General features: G+C 34.8%; 1 protein-coding gene across 1 annotated transcript; it reads right to left on the bottom strand.

Moving 5' to 3' along the window:
* Window positions 1-5,050: 5,050 nt before the first annotated feature.
* LOC129225875 (uncharacterized) lies at window positions 5,051-16,472 on the bottom strand. Its single transcript, XM_054860403.1, has 5 exons — window positions 16,316-16,472; window positions 12,972-13,089; window positions 11,075-11,226; window positions 9,907-10,063; window positions 5,051-5,473 (listed from the first exon to the last, which is right to left on the bottom strand). Exons 1-5 carry the CDS (start codon window positions 16,353-16,355, stop codon window positions 5,230-5,232), a joined length of 711 nt encoding a protein of 236 aa, XP_054716378.1. The 5' UTR covers window positions 16,356-16,472; the 3' UTR covers window positions 5,051-5,229.
* Window positions 16,473-16,746: the final 274 nt, after the last annotated feature.

Below are 16,746 nucleotides of genomic sequence, written 5' to 3'. Positions count from 1 at the left end.
GTCGTCAAGTTTTTGCATGTGTCATTTTGTGTTTGTTGGGAATATTGCTTCCCCGTCAAGCATGGGGAGGGATCAGAAAAAACTAGTATGTTGTGGCCATCACGAAACTTTCTTCTATATTTTTCCTTTTTCTGATCCCTCCCCATGCTTGACGAGGAAGCAATATTCCTAACAGAAACAAAATTACACATGCAAAAACTTGACGACCATCCCAATGTCTGAATTATTGCAAAAGCAAAGCAAAGAGCGAAAATTGAAAGTTACTTTAAAAGCCTTACTTGAATTAATTACAAATATTTTATTTATTAACAAACATAAGATGGCAACAGTTAAAAATTTTAAATCATTGAGATAATATTTCCGATCATTTCCATACAATTAAAATCACGAGAAATACGCAGACGACAATCTATTACGATTTATCTTTCTTATTGTTGCATTTGGAGCGATTGGAGTCAAAATTGAACCAAAGCCTGTTTACGTATGGATTCACATATATTCCAAATTTCAACCAGAACGTAGCATTACTTCTTGAGATAGGGCACTCACAATGGAAAAAAAGAACGGGCGATTGCGCTACCCCCTTTTTAGCTGTTGACACCAAAATAAAATCAGCTCTTATACCCACTAAGGGCTACTTGTCAAAAAATTTTTGTTTGATTCCGTTCGTTATTTCTTGAGATACAGCAGTCACAATTGACGACAAAAAACGTTCTATAGCTCAACCCGCCTTTGAGTTATTGACACCAAAATTGAATCAGCACCTGTTCCTGTTACTGGCAACATATGGACCAAATTTTGTTTGATTCCGCCAGTTACTTCCTGAGGAATAGCAAGCACGCGTATCTCAAAAAACGTCCCATTGCTCCACCCCCCTTGGAGGAATTCGCGCCAAAAACTAATGGGCACAAGTTCACATACGGGCACATATGTGTACCAAATTTCGTTCGATTTCATGCAGTAGTTTTTGCTGTAGAGCGGCCACAAAAAACTGGTCACACACAGACGTGACACACATACATACACACACACATACATACATACACACACACATACATACACACACACACAGACAGACAGACATTTTCCAAAAATAGTCGAAATGAACTCAGCACACCTCAAAACGTTCGAATCCGTCAAAATTCGAAATTCGAAAATTTGCACGAATCCAATACTTTCTTCTATATATTAGATATAGAAGAAAGTAAAAAGGAAAAATATAGAAGAAAGTTTCGTGATGGCCACAACATACTAGTTAGCTGTTGACACCAAAATAAAATCAGCTCTTATACCCACTAAGGGGTACTTGCCGATAAATTTTTCTTTCATTCCGTTCATTATTTCTTGAGATACAACAGGCACAATTGACGACGAAAAACGTTCTATTGCTCAACCCCCGTTTGAGTTATTGACACCAAAATTGAATCAGCACCTGTTCGTGTTAATGGCAACATATGGACCAATTTTTGTTTGATTCCGCCAGTTACTTCCTGAGGAATAGCATTCACGCGTAACTCAAAAAACGTCCCATTGCTCCACCCCCCTTGGAGGAATTTGCGCCAAAAACCAATGGGCACAAGTTCACATAGGGGTACATATGTGTACCAAGTTTCGTTCGATTTCATGCGGTAGTTTTTGCTGTAGCGCGGCCACAAAAAACTGGTCACACACAGACGTGACACACACACACACATACACACACATACATACACACACACAGACAGACAGACATTTTCCAAAAATAGTCGAAATGGACTCAGCACACCTCAAAACGTTCGAATCCGTCAAAATTCGAAATTCGAAAATTTGCACGAATCCAATACTTTCTTCTATGTATTAGATATAAAAGAAAGTAAAAATGGAGCTGAAATCTTCGTTTCCAATCTGAAATCTGTGTGAGAAGATAAGGACTTTTACGAAGATTCTGTTACCACAAAATCTGACTGTCTATGCTGCCTTTCCTATAAGTTTGATCATCAGTTTTTTAGGCTAGCAGGTCATACACCCAAAATTACGGCGATTCCAGGGTAGGTTTGCCCCAATTCTAGGTGTTAGTCTTGATGTACATTTCTGTTTTACAAGAAATCAACTAATCTTTTTGAGGCAAATACAGTGAACAATTAGTATTACGGGAGCGTTGCGATGAGATAAAGCCGATTTAGTTCATTTATAATTTGAACTTTTAAATTGCCTCTGCGAACCGTATGATACTAAAGTAAGTCATTTTAGTTCATACAAAATCTTCAGTTCTGAGGATCACATGCTTGAGCCTCCCCTCTATGCGTTAAAAAATCTTAACCTTTTTTTTTCGACATTTGAGACAGCGAGAAGCAAAGAGATTTAAGTGCCAAAATTAAAAGTTTCTATGTAACCAAATGATAGGATAATTTCTTCTCTGTTTCGGGGCAAGAGGTACAACTATAATTCCTGGTAGGTGCTGCTATGCAGCTTGATTTGGAAAAGAATTTGAGTGGAAGCATACTTAAGATATGAACTTTAAATGCGTTTTTCTCAAAGTTGAACAAGTTCACTTACATTCCTTTGCTTCTCACTGCCACATTTGATAGAATAATTTGATTAAATGATGTATGGGGACCCGAGTGTCGAAAAATGCAAGACTTTTCAAACATCAACTCTGCATAATTGCGTTAGGTGGTTTAAGAAGCTCCTATATGTGTACATCAGTCATTGAAGAGTGTTTGTATTGCTTTTGTAGTTTGGTTTGAAATGCTTAAGAAAATTTTAATTTCAATAGTTAAGACTATATAGTTGGGGCAAACTTAACAGATATATATATATATATATATATATATATATATATATATATATATATATATATATATATATATATATATATATATATATATATATATATATATATATATATATATAATGGCAGAGTTGCAATACTGTGATTAGGATCTCGTAGCTTTTACAATGTTGCCGGGTTAGCTTTGTCCGAACTATAGATGAATGTATTTTTAAGGTGAGAAGATCACAAATGTGGACAAAATAACTTGTGCATGTAGTGTTTTGAAACACATGGAGAATTAAGAGAGAAACTTAGCTTACAGAAACATATATTTTAAAGAATAATCTAACCAAATACCTTAAAGCTCTGAAAGCAATATAGATTCTAAATATATTGAGTTATGAATGCAGTTTTAATTTCAATGTGTCAAAACATTATTTGACAGGCTTGAATGTAAATAACTTAAGTAACTGTCATCCTAATATTCAACATACACTGGTGGACAATTGCTAAGTACGGATGGCAATAGCAGCGTTAGCAACCACAAAATGGAGGGCAAGGAAATATGGAAATTAGCATAAGTTCGGGACACAGTAAGACGTGTTGTAAGTATGCAAATTTTAGATTCACGACTTTGCTGGTCACGTGATATAAAGGTTTTGGCGCGTTGTGAACATTGTTATGCAAAGGCAAAGTTTGACGGGAAAGAATCAGTTGACGAACTCTCATTTTTCGGCATGTCTACCCGACATCCCTTACATGATTTTATGGGTGGCCGTGTGGTTGGCAACATCGAAGAAGGGCAGAAAAATTTAGATGTTGCCAGGAAGTTAAACGTCAGCCGCAGGGTTGTTTCGAGCATTTGGAAATCGTTTCAAACAATGGAAATTGTAGCATATGTCACGGGGGAGGTCGTGTACTCAATACGACGTCAGCAGAAGATTGGTACTTAGTGCTAGCAACAAAAAGGAATCAGCGCAGCACAGCTACTGAGGTAGCAAAGCAGTTTTCTGCTGCTACTAGCAAGCAAATATCCCGAAAAACTGTAGCCAGACGTTTGCATGCAGTAAGACTATACGCCCTTTAGCTTGTTTTGTACATCCCATTGTGTACAAGTCAGTGTTTTGCTCGTCTGTAATGATGTCTTCAGCATCGCAATTGGAGAGAAGTCGACTGGGCTTGTGTACTATTCTCAGATGAAAGCTGGGTCAATCTGTCGTCGAAATGTGGAAGACAACTAACCTAGCATGAGAGTAGTACAGCATACAAGCCGGCAAACATAAGAGAAAAGGACTAATATCCTACAAGTTGTGTCATGGTATGAGTAGGATTTTGATCAATAGCCGTACGTCGCTCATGTGCTTCCAAACAAGACTATGACGGCTGGCGATACATTAATGTTGTTTTGCTGCCTCATGTTCACTTGTTCCGTGGTGCTGTAACTAATTAATTCCTTTTCATGGACTGCAACGCAATATTTCATCTAACAATTGCTGTCCAGAAGTGCCTAACTCACTCAAAGTAGTCAATCAAGCACGTTCTATAGATGTGAATCATATTGAAAATGTTTGTGATGCTTTGTGGAGCCTTCTTGCTGGTCAACAACGCCCTCCAATAAGCAAGAACACCCTTATCTGTGACTGACAGAAGAACGGGATAAATTACCCCAACAGCTGCTGGATAATGTTGTGTAAAGCAACACATGACGTGCCGAAGCTTGCATCGCTCTCCATGGTAGCCATATCCCATATCCCCCAAATATGCTATTTTGAATCCACTGATGGTACTCCTGGAACATAAATTGACCATATCCCCCAAATATGCTATTTTGAATCCACTGATAGTACTCCTGGAATATAAATTACATCTGACGCCGAAACACCTGAGGGTGGTAATTACATTTTTTCACTTTTACGTAGTCAGCCCAAAATGACCATTTTATCCTCTGAACACTTTTCAATGCCTTTTGGATTTTAGAACACAATAAATTATCGTCATTGCAATGTTCTAGAGTTCTGGCATTAGTTTATTTCACTTGGCATCGAATTACACTTACTTTTTTACGCGCTACATAACACATTGGGATCCGTCCTTAGCAATTCTCCACCAGTGTATAAATCTCCCAATGATTGAAAAGGAGTCTTCCAGCATTTTATATCTTGACCCATTAATCTTGGAAGCAAAAAATCTCGGAAATATTTAAAGTATGGGAGGAACTCACAGTATGATTTAATTTGCTTATAACATTCATGTAAATTTGTTGTGAAGTTTCAAAAATCGGAAAAAATGAACACGGTGTATTTGGTAATGATATTTATTCATTTATTGGTGATTTCAAATGAATTTAATAACAAAGAACATAGATGCACAAGAAAAATAGTTTTTCTGAAACAAATTTTAAAAAACGGAATTGTACTAGTTCAATTACTCAAGTTTTATTTTCATACAAGAAAGATGAATAAGGGGGAAAAAACCATTCATTCTCTTTCTGCAGCCCAAGCGTTGAAACTCGAAATGTAGCCCAGGATCTGTTGTTTCTGTTCAGCAGGGAGTTCAAGGTCATTCACTAGGTCGACCATGTCTGAGGTATGTTCGGGTGGACATCGTTCTGACTGCAAAATGTCGGATCGAAACGTGATTTCTTGAACAGCCGATTTCGTCACGTCGCCACATCTTCGCGATATTTCTCCAGTAACGCATGACAGCATATTATAGGTAAGTCTGTAAAACAAACATTATGTAGCACATAAATAGAAAATATATTTTTACGTGTCTGTAAAACTACTGTTCGTTTTGTGCTTTATAAGGATAATGATTTAAAGAACGATACTGTGCCAGATGAGGTTCATTTTATTGGAGATTATCTACGACAGGGGTTCTCTACCTCTCGAAATCCATCCTCTAACATTTTCATTGCGAACTTAAGAGGACATATCCTGAATATCTCTGTAAGAAAACCTTTTGATTCAAAAGAACCCATACCCAAAATCTAATCTACTAGCTTCAAGTTCAACTTCTTCGGTATGAGAATATGTGGTGGTGAAACATTTGGATTTTGATGAAATTGAAACTCTCAACATTCACTATCAGCGGGTGCCAATACCACGATAGTTTTGACTCCAGTTTCTCCCACCAGATGAAGACATCTGGTTTCTATCCAATGCGAAATTGCAGTAGGAATTTAATCTTGCTAAGAGCATTCCATGCTTCAAAATTAAGTATGTAGAGACAAGTGAAACTGGAGTAGAGTAAATGACTGGTTATGGGAACCCAATCAGTATAGAACAGCTTTGTTTCGTATTGTTTGCAACATGTTTGTAATCGATATTCCAGGAGAACCACCAGTGGATTAAAAATAGCATATTTTTAGAAAACCCCACCACATTTTTTGCAAACACAAGTTTTATCCATTTAAAGAAAAAAAACGTTTGATTTAAGTTTTTGAAAGACACGCTTCACTAACTAAAGGGCAGGGTTACGGCAGCGTGGTTGCTTGGCGCGTTAAACGATGAACTATGTAGTTGAAGGTTTATTTTGAAGTTTAAATCAACTGTTAATATTTTTATGCGTTTTGGCGAATAGTTTTAAATTCCGAAGAGACTTTAATACGCCTTTTGCAAAGGTGTGTACGCTTTTTAATTGAAGAAAAATGATCAATTCACATCAGAAGGGAGGTGGGGGGCGTGGATTTTTTTTGTTCATCGGACTTACCTTAACTTATCACAGTGGTAAGGCAGGGGTATCGCCGTTCGGGTTATTGCTAGTTGATGATAAAACATAACAAACATAACATTTGGCAGATTATAAATAAAATATGCAGCAGTAGAATAGTTCTGTTATTTTTTTAAATTTATCCATTTTTCTGCTTTTGTTTAGACGAATCTTTCAAAAGCAATTTGACAGTTATTCATATTTTAATATCAATGTTGGTCGAATTGGTAAGTTGACATTAGATTATATTGTTAGAAAAATAATTATTTTAATATGACAGAGTCCTTTTTTGAGTATCTACTGAAATTTTTTGAATTCAGCTAGCAGAACCATTACAAGCCTTTTGTAAGCCCACAACTAAGCGAGTATGCTCATAACTAGTCAAATTAGTGCGTTCCAATTTATGTCCAAAACAATAAAGAAATCATAGTTGAAAATTTATGAAAATTTCACAGCTGTAGAAGTGTAATTTCATAGTTCAAACCCCGTGATAATTAGTTTGTCCACAATCTGGAACTGCAACAGCACAGTTCAACGGCAATCCAAATTAAAAAAATAAATAAATAAAAAATAAATCTTCAACCATGCCCATTAGGATGCCCTCCCCCCCCAAAAAAAAACAACTTAAGTCGATGCTTCAAGTCGCACACCCTCTTATATTTTTTCTTTATGGTCTAAACAATTGCAAAAAAAAGTTTCATATAATTTGAATAACGGTAACCCGAGTTGACTTACGCCTGAAATTGTGTGTACTACGCCGAATCGAAAGAAACAATTTTTTTTTCGGAAGTTTGAAATCTCATTTTGATAAAACGTTGCCCCTATAGCCCCACGTGTACCACAAAAGTATTTATACAAATTAAAAAATATTTAGGTGTCTAGCAGGAGGCCTAAAATTTGTAATTTTCTTCAAAAAATTTATATTTCCTATACATTTATATAAAAATGTGAGATATATTTTAAGAAGAAAAATATAAACTAAACTTGGTGATTAGCACTAAATAGAAATTTTTGCTATTTGCGATATTCATGTCTCCCCACATAGTAGGGGAGACCGGGGTTAGTTGTGCCAGGGGTAAGTTGTGCTATCGAGCCTCCTGACTGAGCCAATAGTTTTTAACGCATGTCGCGTCATGTGAGGGAGCATGTTGATGGTCTCAGTGCCTTGTGTAAGTTTGGAAGTATAGCGTTGGATTGTTTTCAAGATAAAAATATTTATCGTATTTTTTACAGCAAAAGTTAATTTTGTGACCTGCACTGGAATTGTCATTGCCACTATGGATACTGAAGTGTGAAAACTTGCCTAACATTATTTAGTTACTTAGGTTTCAAGCTGTTATTCTATGCATTTCATTTGTCGATTATGATAATATTTTGAAAACTATTGAGTAAAGTTCAAAATGGCGTAACACGGGGCCACTTGTGACAGTGTCACTACTTGCCCTGGTCCGTTATCCGTCAGCGATGAGAGCGTTGATGACCAAAATGATAGTGAAAATAATAAATATGAAGCTGTTATCAAGCCCAGCACTTCAGCTATAAATTTAATATGTGATAGTAAGAATTCGGATCAGCCTTCGGAAGTGAGAAATCTCATTTAATTAGATGAGTCTATGACTGTTGACATTAGCATTGTAGCACTGTATGTTTTATGGAGAAAAAACGGCCATATAAAACTGAAAATTGATGGTGCAAAAATTCCGCCCATATATGTTTTAAAACCCGTCATTTTAGCAATCGCACCTAAAGAGAAAATTGGAGCAGAACAAAAAGTATGAGAACGCAAGAAACAAATTGAAGGAGTAGAAGCAAAATTTAAACTGTTATTTAAAAAATTGAAGAAGAAAGATCCAGATAGCTCTGAAGGTGATAAAAATTGATTCTGTATAATTTTCTTGGAGCAATACAAAGTTTCTAGAACCGTAGAAGAGTGGGTCAGAGCATGACACTTAAAAATTGGTCTCATGTCCCATGTGCTAAAAAACAAACTTTATTTTATTTGCACACACACCACATCATCTCACACACCACAACATCTAATCACATTAGATGTTGAAACAACTGATGATAATGAGCAAATATGAAAATAGGTTGACCTGTAGATATGCAACTACACATTGAAAGAATTATGTAGCTAAAACCGAGTCAAAGATTAATATGGAAAAAAACAGAGTTGGTCTACGTTTTAACTTTCCTGATTAACAGTTTTGTAATGTGTCTCTAAAAAAAGTTCACAAGTGTTAATAATGTAGCTATTTTATTTTCATTTCGTTTAAAGTGTTATTAAAAACATGAAAGTGTTCTTTTTTTTTATTAAGAACATTATAAATGAAAAAAAAAATCATTCTTAACTTAAACTATCCCATTTAATTGCATTTTATATATAATTTGTACATGTTACAACGTATTTGTACATTTGTACGCGTTTTTCGTGTGTTACAACGTTCCTCAAGCTTATCACTACTAACTTCGCTGCGGGGCAAGTTGGGACGAACTTAGAGGCTACGCAAATTCTATTTATGACGTGAAAAACGTTTAAAATGTTGATAATTGCATTATAAATATATTGCTCAAGGTTTACTCAAATGATATGATGCACTAAATGTATCTCGTCAGTTCAAATCTTACGGTAATATCAAAAACGACAGAAATGTCACTACTAGCCCCGGTCTCTTCTACGCAAAATATGGATTTTTTTCCAAGTTTAAGTTAAATTTTTCAATTTAAATATATCATTTTTTTTATTATTCACTGGCAAATTTTGATTTGAAAATGTGTTCGCAAATGATTTTTTAGCTTGATATTTTATTGAAATGTATATGTAATGTTTTAAAAACATAAGTAAAAAAAATCCATTTTTTGAAGAAAATCATAAATTTTAGGCCTCCTGGTGGATACCTAAGTGTTTTTGTGGTCCTTTGGGGCTATAGTGGCAACGTTTTATCAAAATGAAATTTCGAACTTTCAAAAAAAAAAAAAAAATATTCGGCCAAGTAAACAGGGCTGGTTTAAACTTTCGGACTGTTTATCAAATCATATAAAACTTTTTTTTTTAAATAATATTTCTGACCTAAAAGGAAAAATATTAGAGGGTGTGCGACTTGAAACATCGACTTTCGCTTTCTAATGCCCATAACTAGTCATTTACCCTACCCAAAAAGGACATTTTGTTTTCTTTTGATTGATATTGCACTGGCAGTGCAACATCTTTTACAGATTTTTTCGCAGTTGTATTTTGGGAGCGATCGAGAACGCATTTAAGCAGGCTACAGAAAAAGTAAAAAAGAGTGGGAGCACAACTAGCGTTTTAAAATTGAATAGAAAATGTTTCGTGAGTACACGAGATTCGTTTACTTAAGTACTGATAAGTAAGCTACCTGAATTATGCATAAATATATTCCCCGTATCCTTACTCATGAAATCAATCGATTAATTTTACTTACAAGCACTGGAATTTCATCATTTCGTCAAATGATTCGGACTCATAATCAATATCTCTCTGAGCTATGTAGGTCTTACGAAGTACGGACCGTTGTGGGGTACATACATCACCAGCATTTTCAACGCTTTCTTTTATGCATCCCATGTTTTCTGATAAAACTGCAAAGAAATAATTATTCGTTTCAAAGTTTATCGTTTGCTCCAAAGTAGTTCGAGAGACTCTTGGGTATGAATGTTTTTGGCAATTTCCAGAATTTCACCAAAGTATCGATCTATAGGCTACAAAGCTTTTGTAAGATGAAATGTACATATTTATGGCCAAACAGTTTGACGATGATCCGAGTTAGGCCAAAATCCTTCATGGCGAAAGTACTCCAATAATTTGGAAGATTTATGAAACCTAGGTAATTCAAAAATTAAACATTTTAATGAATATTTAGTGCCCTTCACTTTTCTGCAACTGGAACAAATTTATGCCACCAAATGTAACATATGTATCATCAAACAATTTGGTGACAATACGTGTTACGTCATAAACTCTTATAGCAAAAGTACTCCCATAATTTGGAAGATTCATGATACCAAGGTGATTCAAAAGTTATACATTTTACTGAATATTTAGTGCCCTTCACTCTCTTGCAAGCGGAACAAATTTATGCCACCAAATGTCACATACGTATGGTGAAACAATTTGGTAAAAATACACGTTATGTGAAAAACCTTTATAGCGAAAGTATTCCAATAATTTGGAAGATTTATGATACCAAGTTAATTTAAAAGTTATGCATTTTACTGAATATTTAGTGCCCTTCACTCTCTTGCAAATGGAATAAATTTATGCGACCAAATGTCACATATGTATGGTCAAACAATTTGGTGATAATACGAGTTATGCCAAAAACCTTCATAGCAAAAGTATTCCAATAATTTGGAGGTTTTATGATACCAAGGTAATTTAAAAACAAAACGTTATACTGAATATTTAGTACCCTTTACCTTTGCAAAGTAACAGTTTTGTGCCACCAAATGTAACAATTTTTTTGCCAAAGAATTCGGCGAGGTTCGGAGTTATGCCAAAAACCTTCATAGCATTAGCGTCCCAATAATTTGGAAAATTTAAATTACCAAGGTAATTTTAAAGCATTGTACTGAATAATTTTAACTCCTCACCTTTGTGCAAGAGTGAGTTGTTGTTGCATACATCTTTCAGTAAATCCAGAACCTTTTTGAATTGCCCTGGCTTGAACTCCCTGGAATCTTCTTCTTTAGTAGCACACACTTCATCATAGTTATTGAGACATTCAGCACGACTAATGAAAATTCTAGAAAATGAAATAAACCCAATATTTTAAGGATCATGTTAAGTTTATGTACACAATATTTCAACAATTAATTTTTAACTAGCTGCATTACCCCGCTTTGCTCGGTCTACCTTGAAAATACAAATTGCGTCAAGTGACTATATTCAACAATCAGACTTCAATAAATTAAAATACATCATGCAAAATTTCTTTTCCAAACAATGACGACAGATATTAAAATACTTTTAAGAAATTAAGTCGAGAAAGATGGATTTAAAAAGCGTAACCATGGAAACACAAAACAAAATAAGTTTAAGGAATTAAAATGCGAAAGAAAATGGTTAACAATTTGAATGGAAACGCGACTTTTTGAACTTCATTTAAAAAGGCTTATAACTTTTTTTCCTTTGGAGATAGAAGCTTAGTTTTTCGACCATAGGTCTAGCTAGATCTGGAGTAAAAAATGTCACTTTTTACAATGGCGTCAAAAAGAAAACTGTGAGACAATTCATTCAATTTTATTGATAGATTTAATAAACCTATACACCTAAACCTAAAGAAATTCGAGCTAAAAAAGCAAATAGCTCCCACCGTAAGTAGGTTAGAGCATTGAAACAAATTGTTTAGAACGCGGAAAATTCTACCCTTTTCAACGATACATATTAATTCTATCAATTTCAGTGACAAAAAGTACTACTTTTGACTGAAGGAAACAACCCCATTATCACTGCAATTACTATTAATATTACTGTTGTATGGCACCAAACTTTTGTAACAATCGGTTTTATATTTAATCATTTAATAGGTAAATTGCATGGAATTTACTTTTTTTTTGCCCATAACTTTTTTCTAAAGAACAAATATGATCAAACAAAGTAATGGGACCTAAGTTGAGCCATCCTCTATCTATTAAAAAAATCATCATCAAGATCGGTTCACTTGGCAAAACGATGTGAGAGGACAAGCAAAAAAAAAAAAACATACATACGGTGTATGAATTAATAACCGCCTCCTTTTTGAAGTGTGTTAAAAAGTTCCCCTCCCAAATCCAATGTCTGGATCCGCCACTGAATATATTTAACCACTTAATAGGGAAGTTGATTGAAATTGACGGTTTTTTACGCATAACTTTTTTAATAACGAATAAAAATCGTGAAACAAAGTAATGGGACGTAAGTTGAACCATCCCTTAACCATTAAAAAAATCATCAAAATCGGTTCACTAGGTGAAACGAAGTGAGAAGGCAAGCAAAAAGAAAAAAAAAAAAACTATATACGGTATGAACTAATAACTGCCTCCTTTATGAAGTCGGTTAAAAATTTAAAAAGTTTTGAAAAAAAAAAAAAAAAAAGAAGAAAATGGCATAATTGACATAAAACTTTTTTTTAGTACACTCGTAGATATATCTTGAAAATACCAAGAAAATTGTAAGTTTCTATCATAAACCCTTTTCGAGAAAACTGAACACAAAGTTTAGCAATTTAAAAATTACACGTATACAGGGAACAGACACCCCTTAAGAATTATTTTCACAATTTATAAACATAATTATGTGAAATTATTTTAAGGCAGCTCTGTTTTACCAAAAATGCAAATATTTGTTATTTATCTTCTTATGAATACTTTGCACCAAACTTTTATTTAATTTTTATGTGATGGAAAATTTACTATCGTATTAAACGTATTTTGCATTTATTTTTTTAAATTAATGTCTACGGTTTGTTAATTAAAAAAAAAGAAAGTATTTTTAACATAAAACACTCACGGGCAAGCGGCGTTTAAATCATCTTCACTTCCAGGAAAGTCGATTCTTCTCATTTCAGGGTTGCAAACCCTAAAAGCTCTTTGTTCACAATCCACGTCTTTAATTCCATCTGCAAAAGCTGGGAGAAAAAAGATCTTTGGTTTACATGATGATTCGTGCATTTCAAATGTTTTGATATCAAAGAAAGATAAATTGACATACAATAGTTCAGCAGTAATTTGATGTTTTAGTGCATAAACTAAGAAATTGTTTTTTCCAAATTACTTTTCATTAATCTTCAGTTCACAGACATTGAAGTTATACAGGGTCTGTATAAAAAATAATGAGACTCATTTTTTCCTGATGCGACTGTACCTTCCAAGGACGCACAAATCAGTAAGAACGGTGACGGGGGGTTACTGATGGGACTCTCTCCGGTCCGCAATCACCTGGGAGTCTTTTTTCGGGTAGCATCGTCTTTATTGTGTACCTCTGTTGCTAACGTCGGTTTCAGCTCCAAAATGTAGGGAACGTTTGAGCAGCGTTACGCGATTAACTTTTGTGTGGAACTTCATAAATCGGCCTCACAGACTTTAGAGATGTGTAAGCAAGAGTTCGGAGATAATTGTCTGTCAAAGACGCATGTGTCCCATTGGCACAAGTGTTTCAAAGATGGCCGGGAGAGCTTCGAGGATGAATCTCAAACAAGGTGTCCGTGGACGCAAATGTGGATCGCGTGCGTGTTGGGCTAAATTCGGAGCATCGGTTAAGTGTGAGGAGGATTGCAGATGAAGTTAGACTTGATGGAATGACAGTTCACAGCATAATCGCTGAAAACCTGAGAAGTGCTGGAAACACCTGCTTCATCTTCGAACACTGCCTGGCCCGCAGTGGTATCTTTACGCATCCCCAGCCCGCCAACAGTCGCCATTTAGCCCCAGCAGACTTCTATTCCCGAAGATGAAAACATCACTAAAAAGGCATCACCATGAAACGCTATATGCCATGAATGCGCTAGTACAATACTTTTAAGGGAAATTTTGGAAGCAGGCTACAAAACAGCCTTCAAAGCTTAGAAGACTCGCTGGGATAAGTGCGTGTTAGGCCAAGGGTCTTACTTTGAAGAATTATGGGTGTGAGTATTAATATCTGCAATAAATTTTTAGAACACAACTCAGTCTCATTACTTTTTATACAGATCCTGTGTAGGGACTCAAATGAGTTAAAGTGGTGAAAAGGATTTTGTAATTATTCACTATGTGCACTCATACAGGGTGGGGCTCGGGAACTTCCTCTTTTAAAAAGGAAATAAAAAAATTTATATACCTAAAAATTCTTTATTATAATCTTTTTCCTGTCACACATGCTGGGAGATTATGCTTTGCTCTGTTTTGAAATAATATCTTGTAAGAGTTGCCCTCCATTGACAATACACTGATTTAGTCGAACTCGGAAGTTAGGGTAAACTCTTTGGAGCATGTCGACCGGTATATTGGAAGTTTCGGCTCGGATGCGGTTCTTCAAGTCCTCCAGGGTTCGTGGAGGATCGTTATAAGCTTGCGACTTCAGATAACCCCACAGGAAATAGTCACAGGGGGCTAAATCAGGCGAACGTGCAGTCCACTTTAAGTGCCCATTCTGATCGAGCGGCTGTAAAAAATATGCCTCCACAGTAAAAGCGCGATGCTGTGTCGACTAAAGCATGATAGCAACTGTAAGCATGATGTAACAAAACTTCACATTCAGATCTTTCCGTTGAGCCACTCCCCACCACTCTGTGATGCCTCACAATTTTTTGGCGCAAAATTCAAAAAAAGAAGTTCCCACCCCATCCTGTACATAACTTGACGGAAAAAAAAGTGCCATAAGGGAAAAAAAATCATTTTCACAAAATTTTAGTACTCAAATCTTGCAGTTTCACTTTTTTCAATGATTCAAAGACTTCCGTGGCTCTGTGGTAGGAGCTTCGCTTAATATTCCCGAGAGCGTGGGTTCGAGTCCCAGCAAGACCCTGGGTGTTATGAGACAATGACATTCAATCTTTCCATAGTGTTTGTTAAATACTAGAAAATAACCCGTCAAGGTAGGGCGGGGGAAAATTGCTTCTACATTTGAACGAAGCAATTGACTGTTTGGCGACATTTTGATAGTTGAGATTTTTACCCGGAGCTCCAGTGGATTACCGCTAAACTCCAGTAGATAGCGTTCATTGTTGACCATTTCCTCTTTCTTCATTCTCCTAAAATGACAAACTTACCAATCAAACAGTCAAGTTACGGAATCCACTTCAGCCTTGTCAAAATAAAGCATTTCCCTGCATGTCAAACATTCCAAAAAAATATTATCAAATTACCATGCCGTGATGCGGGTTTCATTGCTGATGACGTCAGCGTTACTCGATCAGTAAATTCGCAATTACATATATATCAGGATTGCCACGTTAACACAAACAGTTAAAGTGGTGAAAGTTTTTTAGAAATTACCTACTATGCACAGCCATATAACTTGGAAAAAAAAGGTAAACCAATCTAGTCTTTTTAAATTTACCTAAAAAATATATACATTTTTAATATATGGTTAACCTTTTACTGAAATATTTAACTGATGAAATAGAAGTTCAAGTATTTGCAATGGAATCCGTGAAAACAATTTAAATCTCTGTCATATGATTGCGACATGTTTTGATTTTTTTCGTGCATAATTACTTTTGGGAGGGAATATGCGACGAATAATTCAAAAATTCATGGATATTTAACAATAGTTGATGTGAAAATTTACGCTTCCGCAATTAATGACAATGTCTTATATCATTTCTTGTACTTAATTAATTTTCTAAAAACATATTAATTGAGAAAATAAAAAGTCCCGATATTTATAAAAATTAGAAGAACCAACAAATACTATTAGTACCATATACCAAGCAGCTAAGAGAAAGAGAGAGAGAGACAGAAAACACTCAGCCAAAATTAATACATTTGATACAGTTTCAATAAGATAGCATTAGTCAAAAATAAAATAAATTGTTTTCCTAATAAATTAGGTTGGATTCCCTATAAATACTCTTCTAGCGAATTTTGTATCACTTTTAATGAAAAAAAAAAAAAAAAAAAAAAAAAAACACAATTATTTAATATTTTTTGTTTTATGAGTCTGGCTGTAATTTTAAAATTCACATTTTTAAATCACATCGAAATTTTCTCAGATTTTCTGATTTAAACTAACCAAAAAAAAAATTTACAAAACTGCAATTTTTAAATTTAAATTAAAAAATACAAAAATTTTTGCGTGTCTTTTTTGCATTAAACCAAAGACAAAAATGTATTCACTGAAAAAGTCAATAAAAATAAACACTTTTTTCCACTTACCCTTATCTGCTAGGAAAAGTAATACAATTACAGCCCACATACTTATTTTTACAATAACTCTAAGTATTGAAACAATGATATTTCGTTTTAAGTTTTGCTGCAAAACCCCTTTTTCTCCAATTCCCCTTCAGCTAATACTATAATCCAGTTAAACTGAAAGAGTTACTTTAAATATTGCTAATTAATACCGCAATGGGAGTTTTTGAACGGAAATCCTGCCGGGATTTTATCAATAACTTAAGTCATAAACAGCCTTGTGACGGAACAAATCTATTTCCTTAAATTATCTGCTATGAAGCAATAGCAACTGTGTCGCTTTGCATTTTTTTAATCTGAGCAACACAAATTCTAATATAAGTTTTATAGACGCGGAAACGAAAAACAAATGACTTTCATAATGGGGTCGTTCCCAAAATTTTAAAAGTATTTTT

The sequence above is a fragment of the Uloborus diversus genome, chromosome 7 (assembly GCF_026930045.1).
Source record: "Uloborus diversus isolate 005 chromosome 7, Udiv.v.3.1, whole genome shotgun sequence".
Taxonomy (NCBI): domain Eukaryota; kingdom Metazoa; phylum Arthropoda; class Arachnida; order Araneae; family Uloboridae; genus Uloborus; species Uloborus diversus.
The sequence above is the reverse complement of the archived record's forward strand: the minus strand, read 5'-3'. Positions and strand labels throughout refer to the sequence as shown.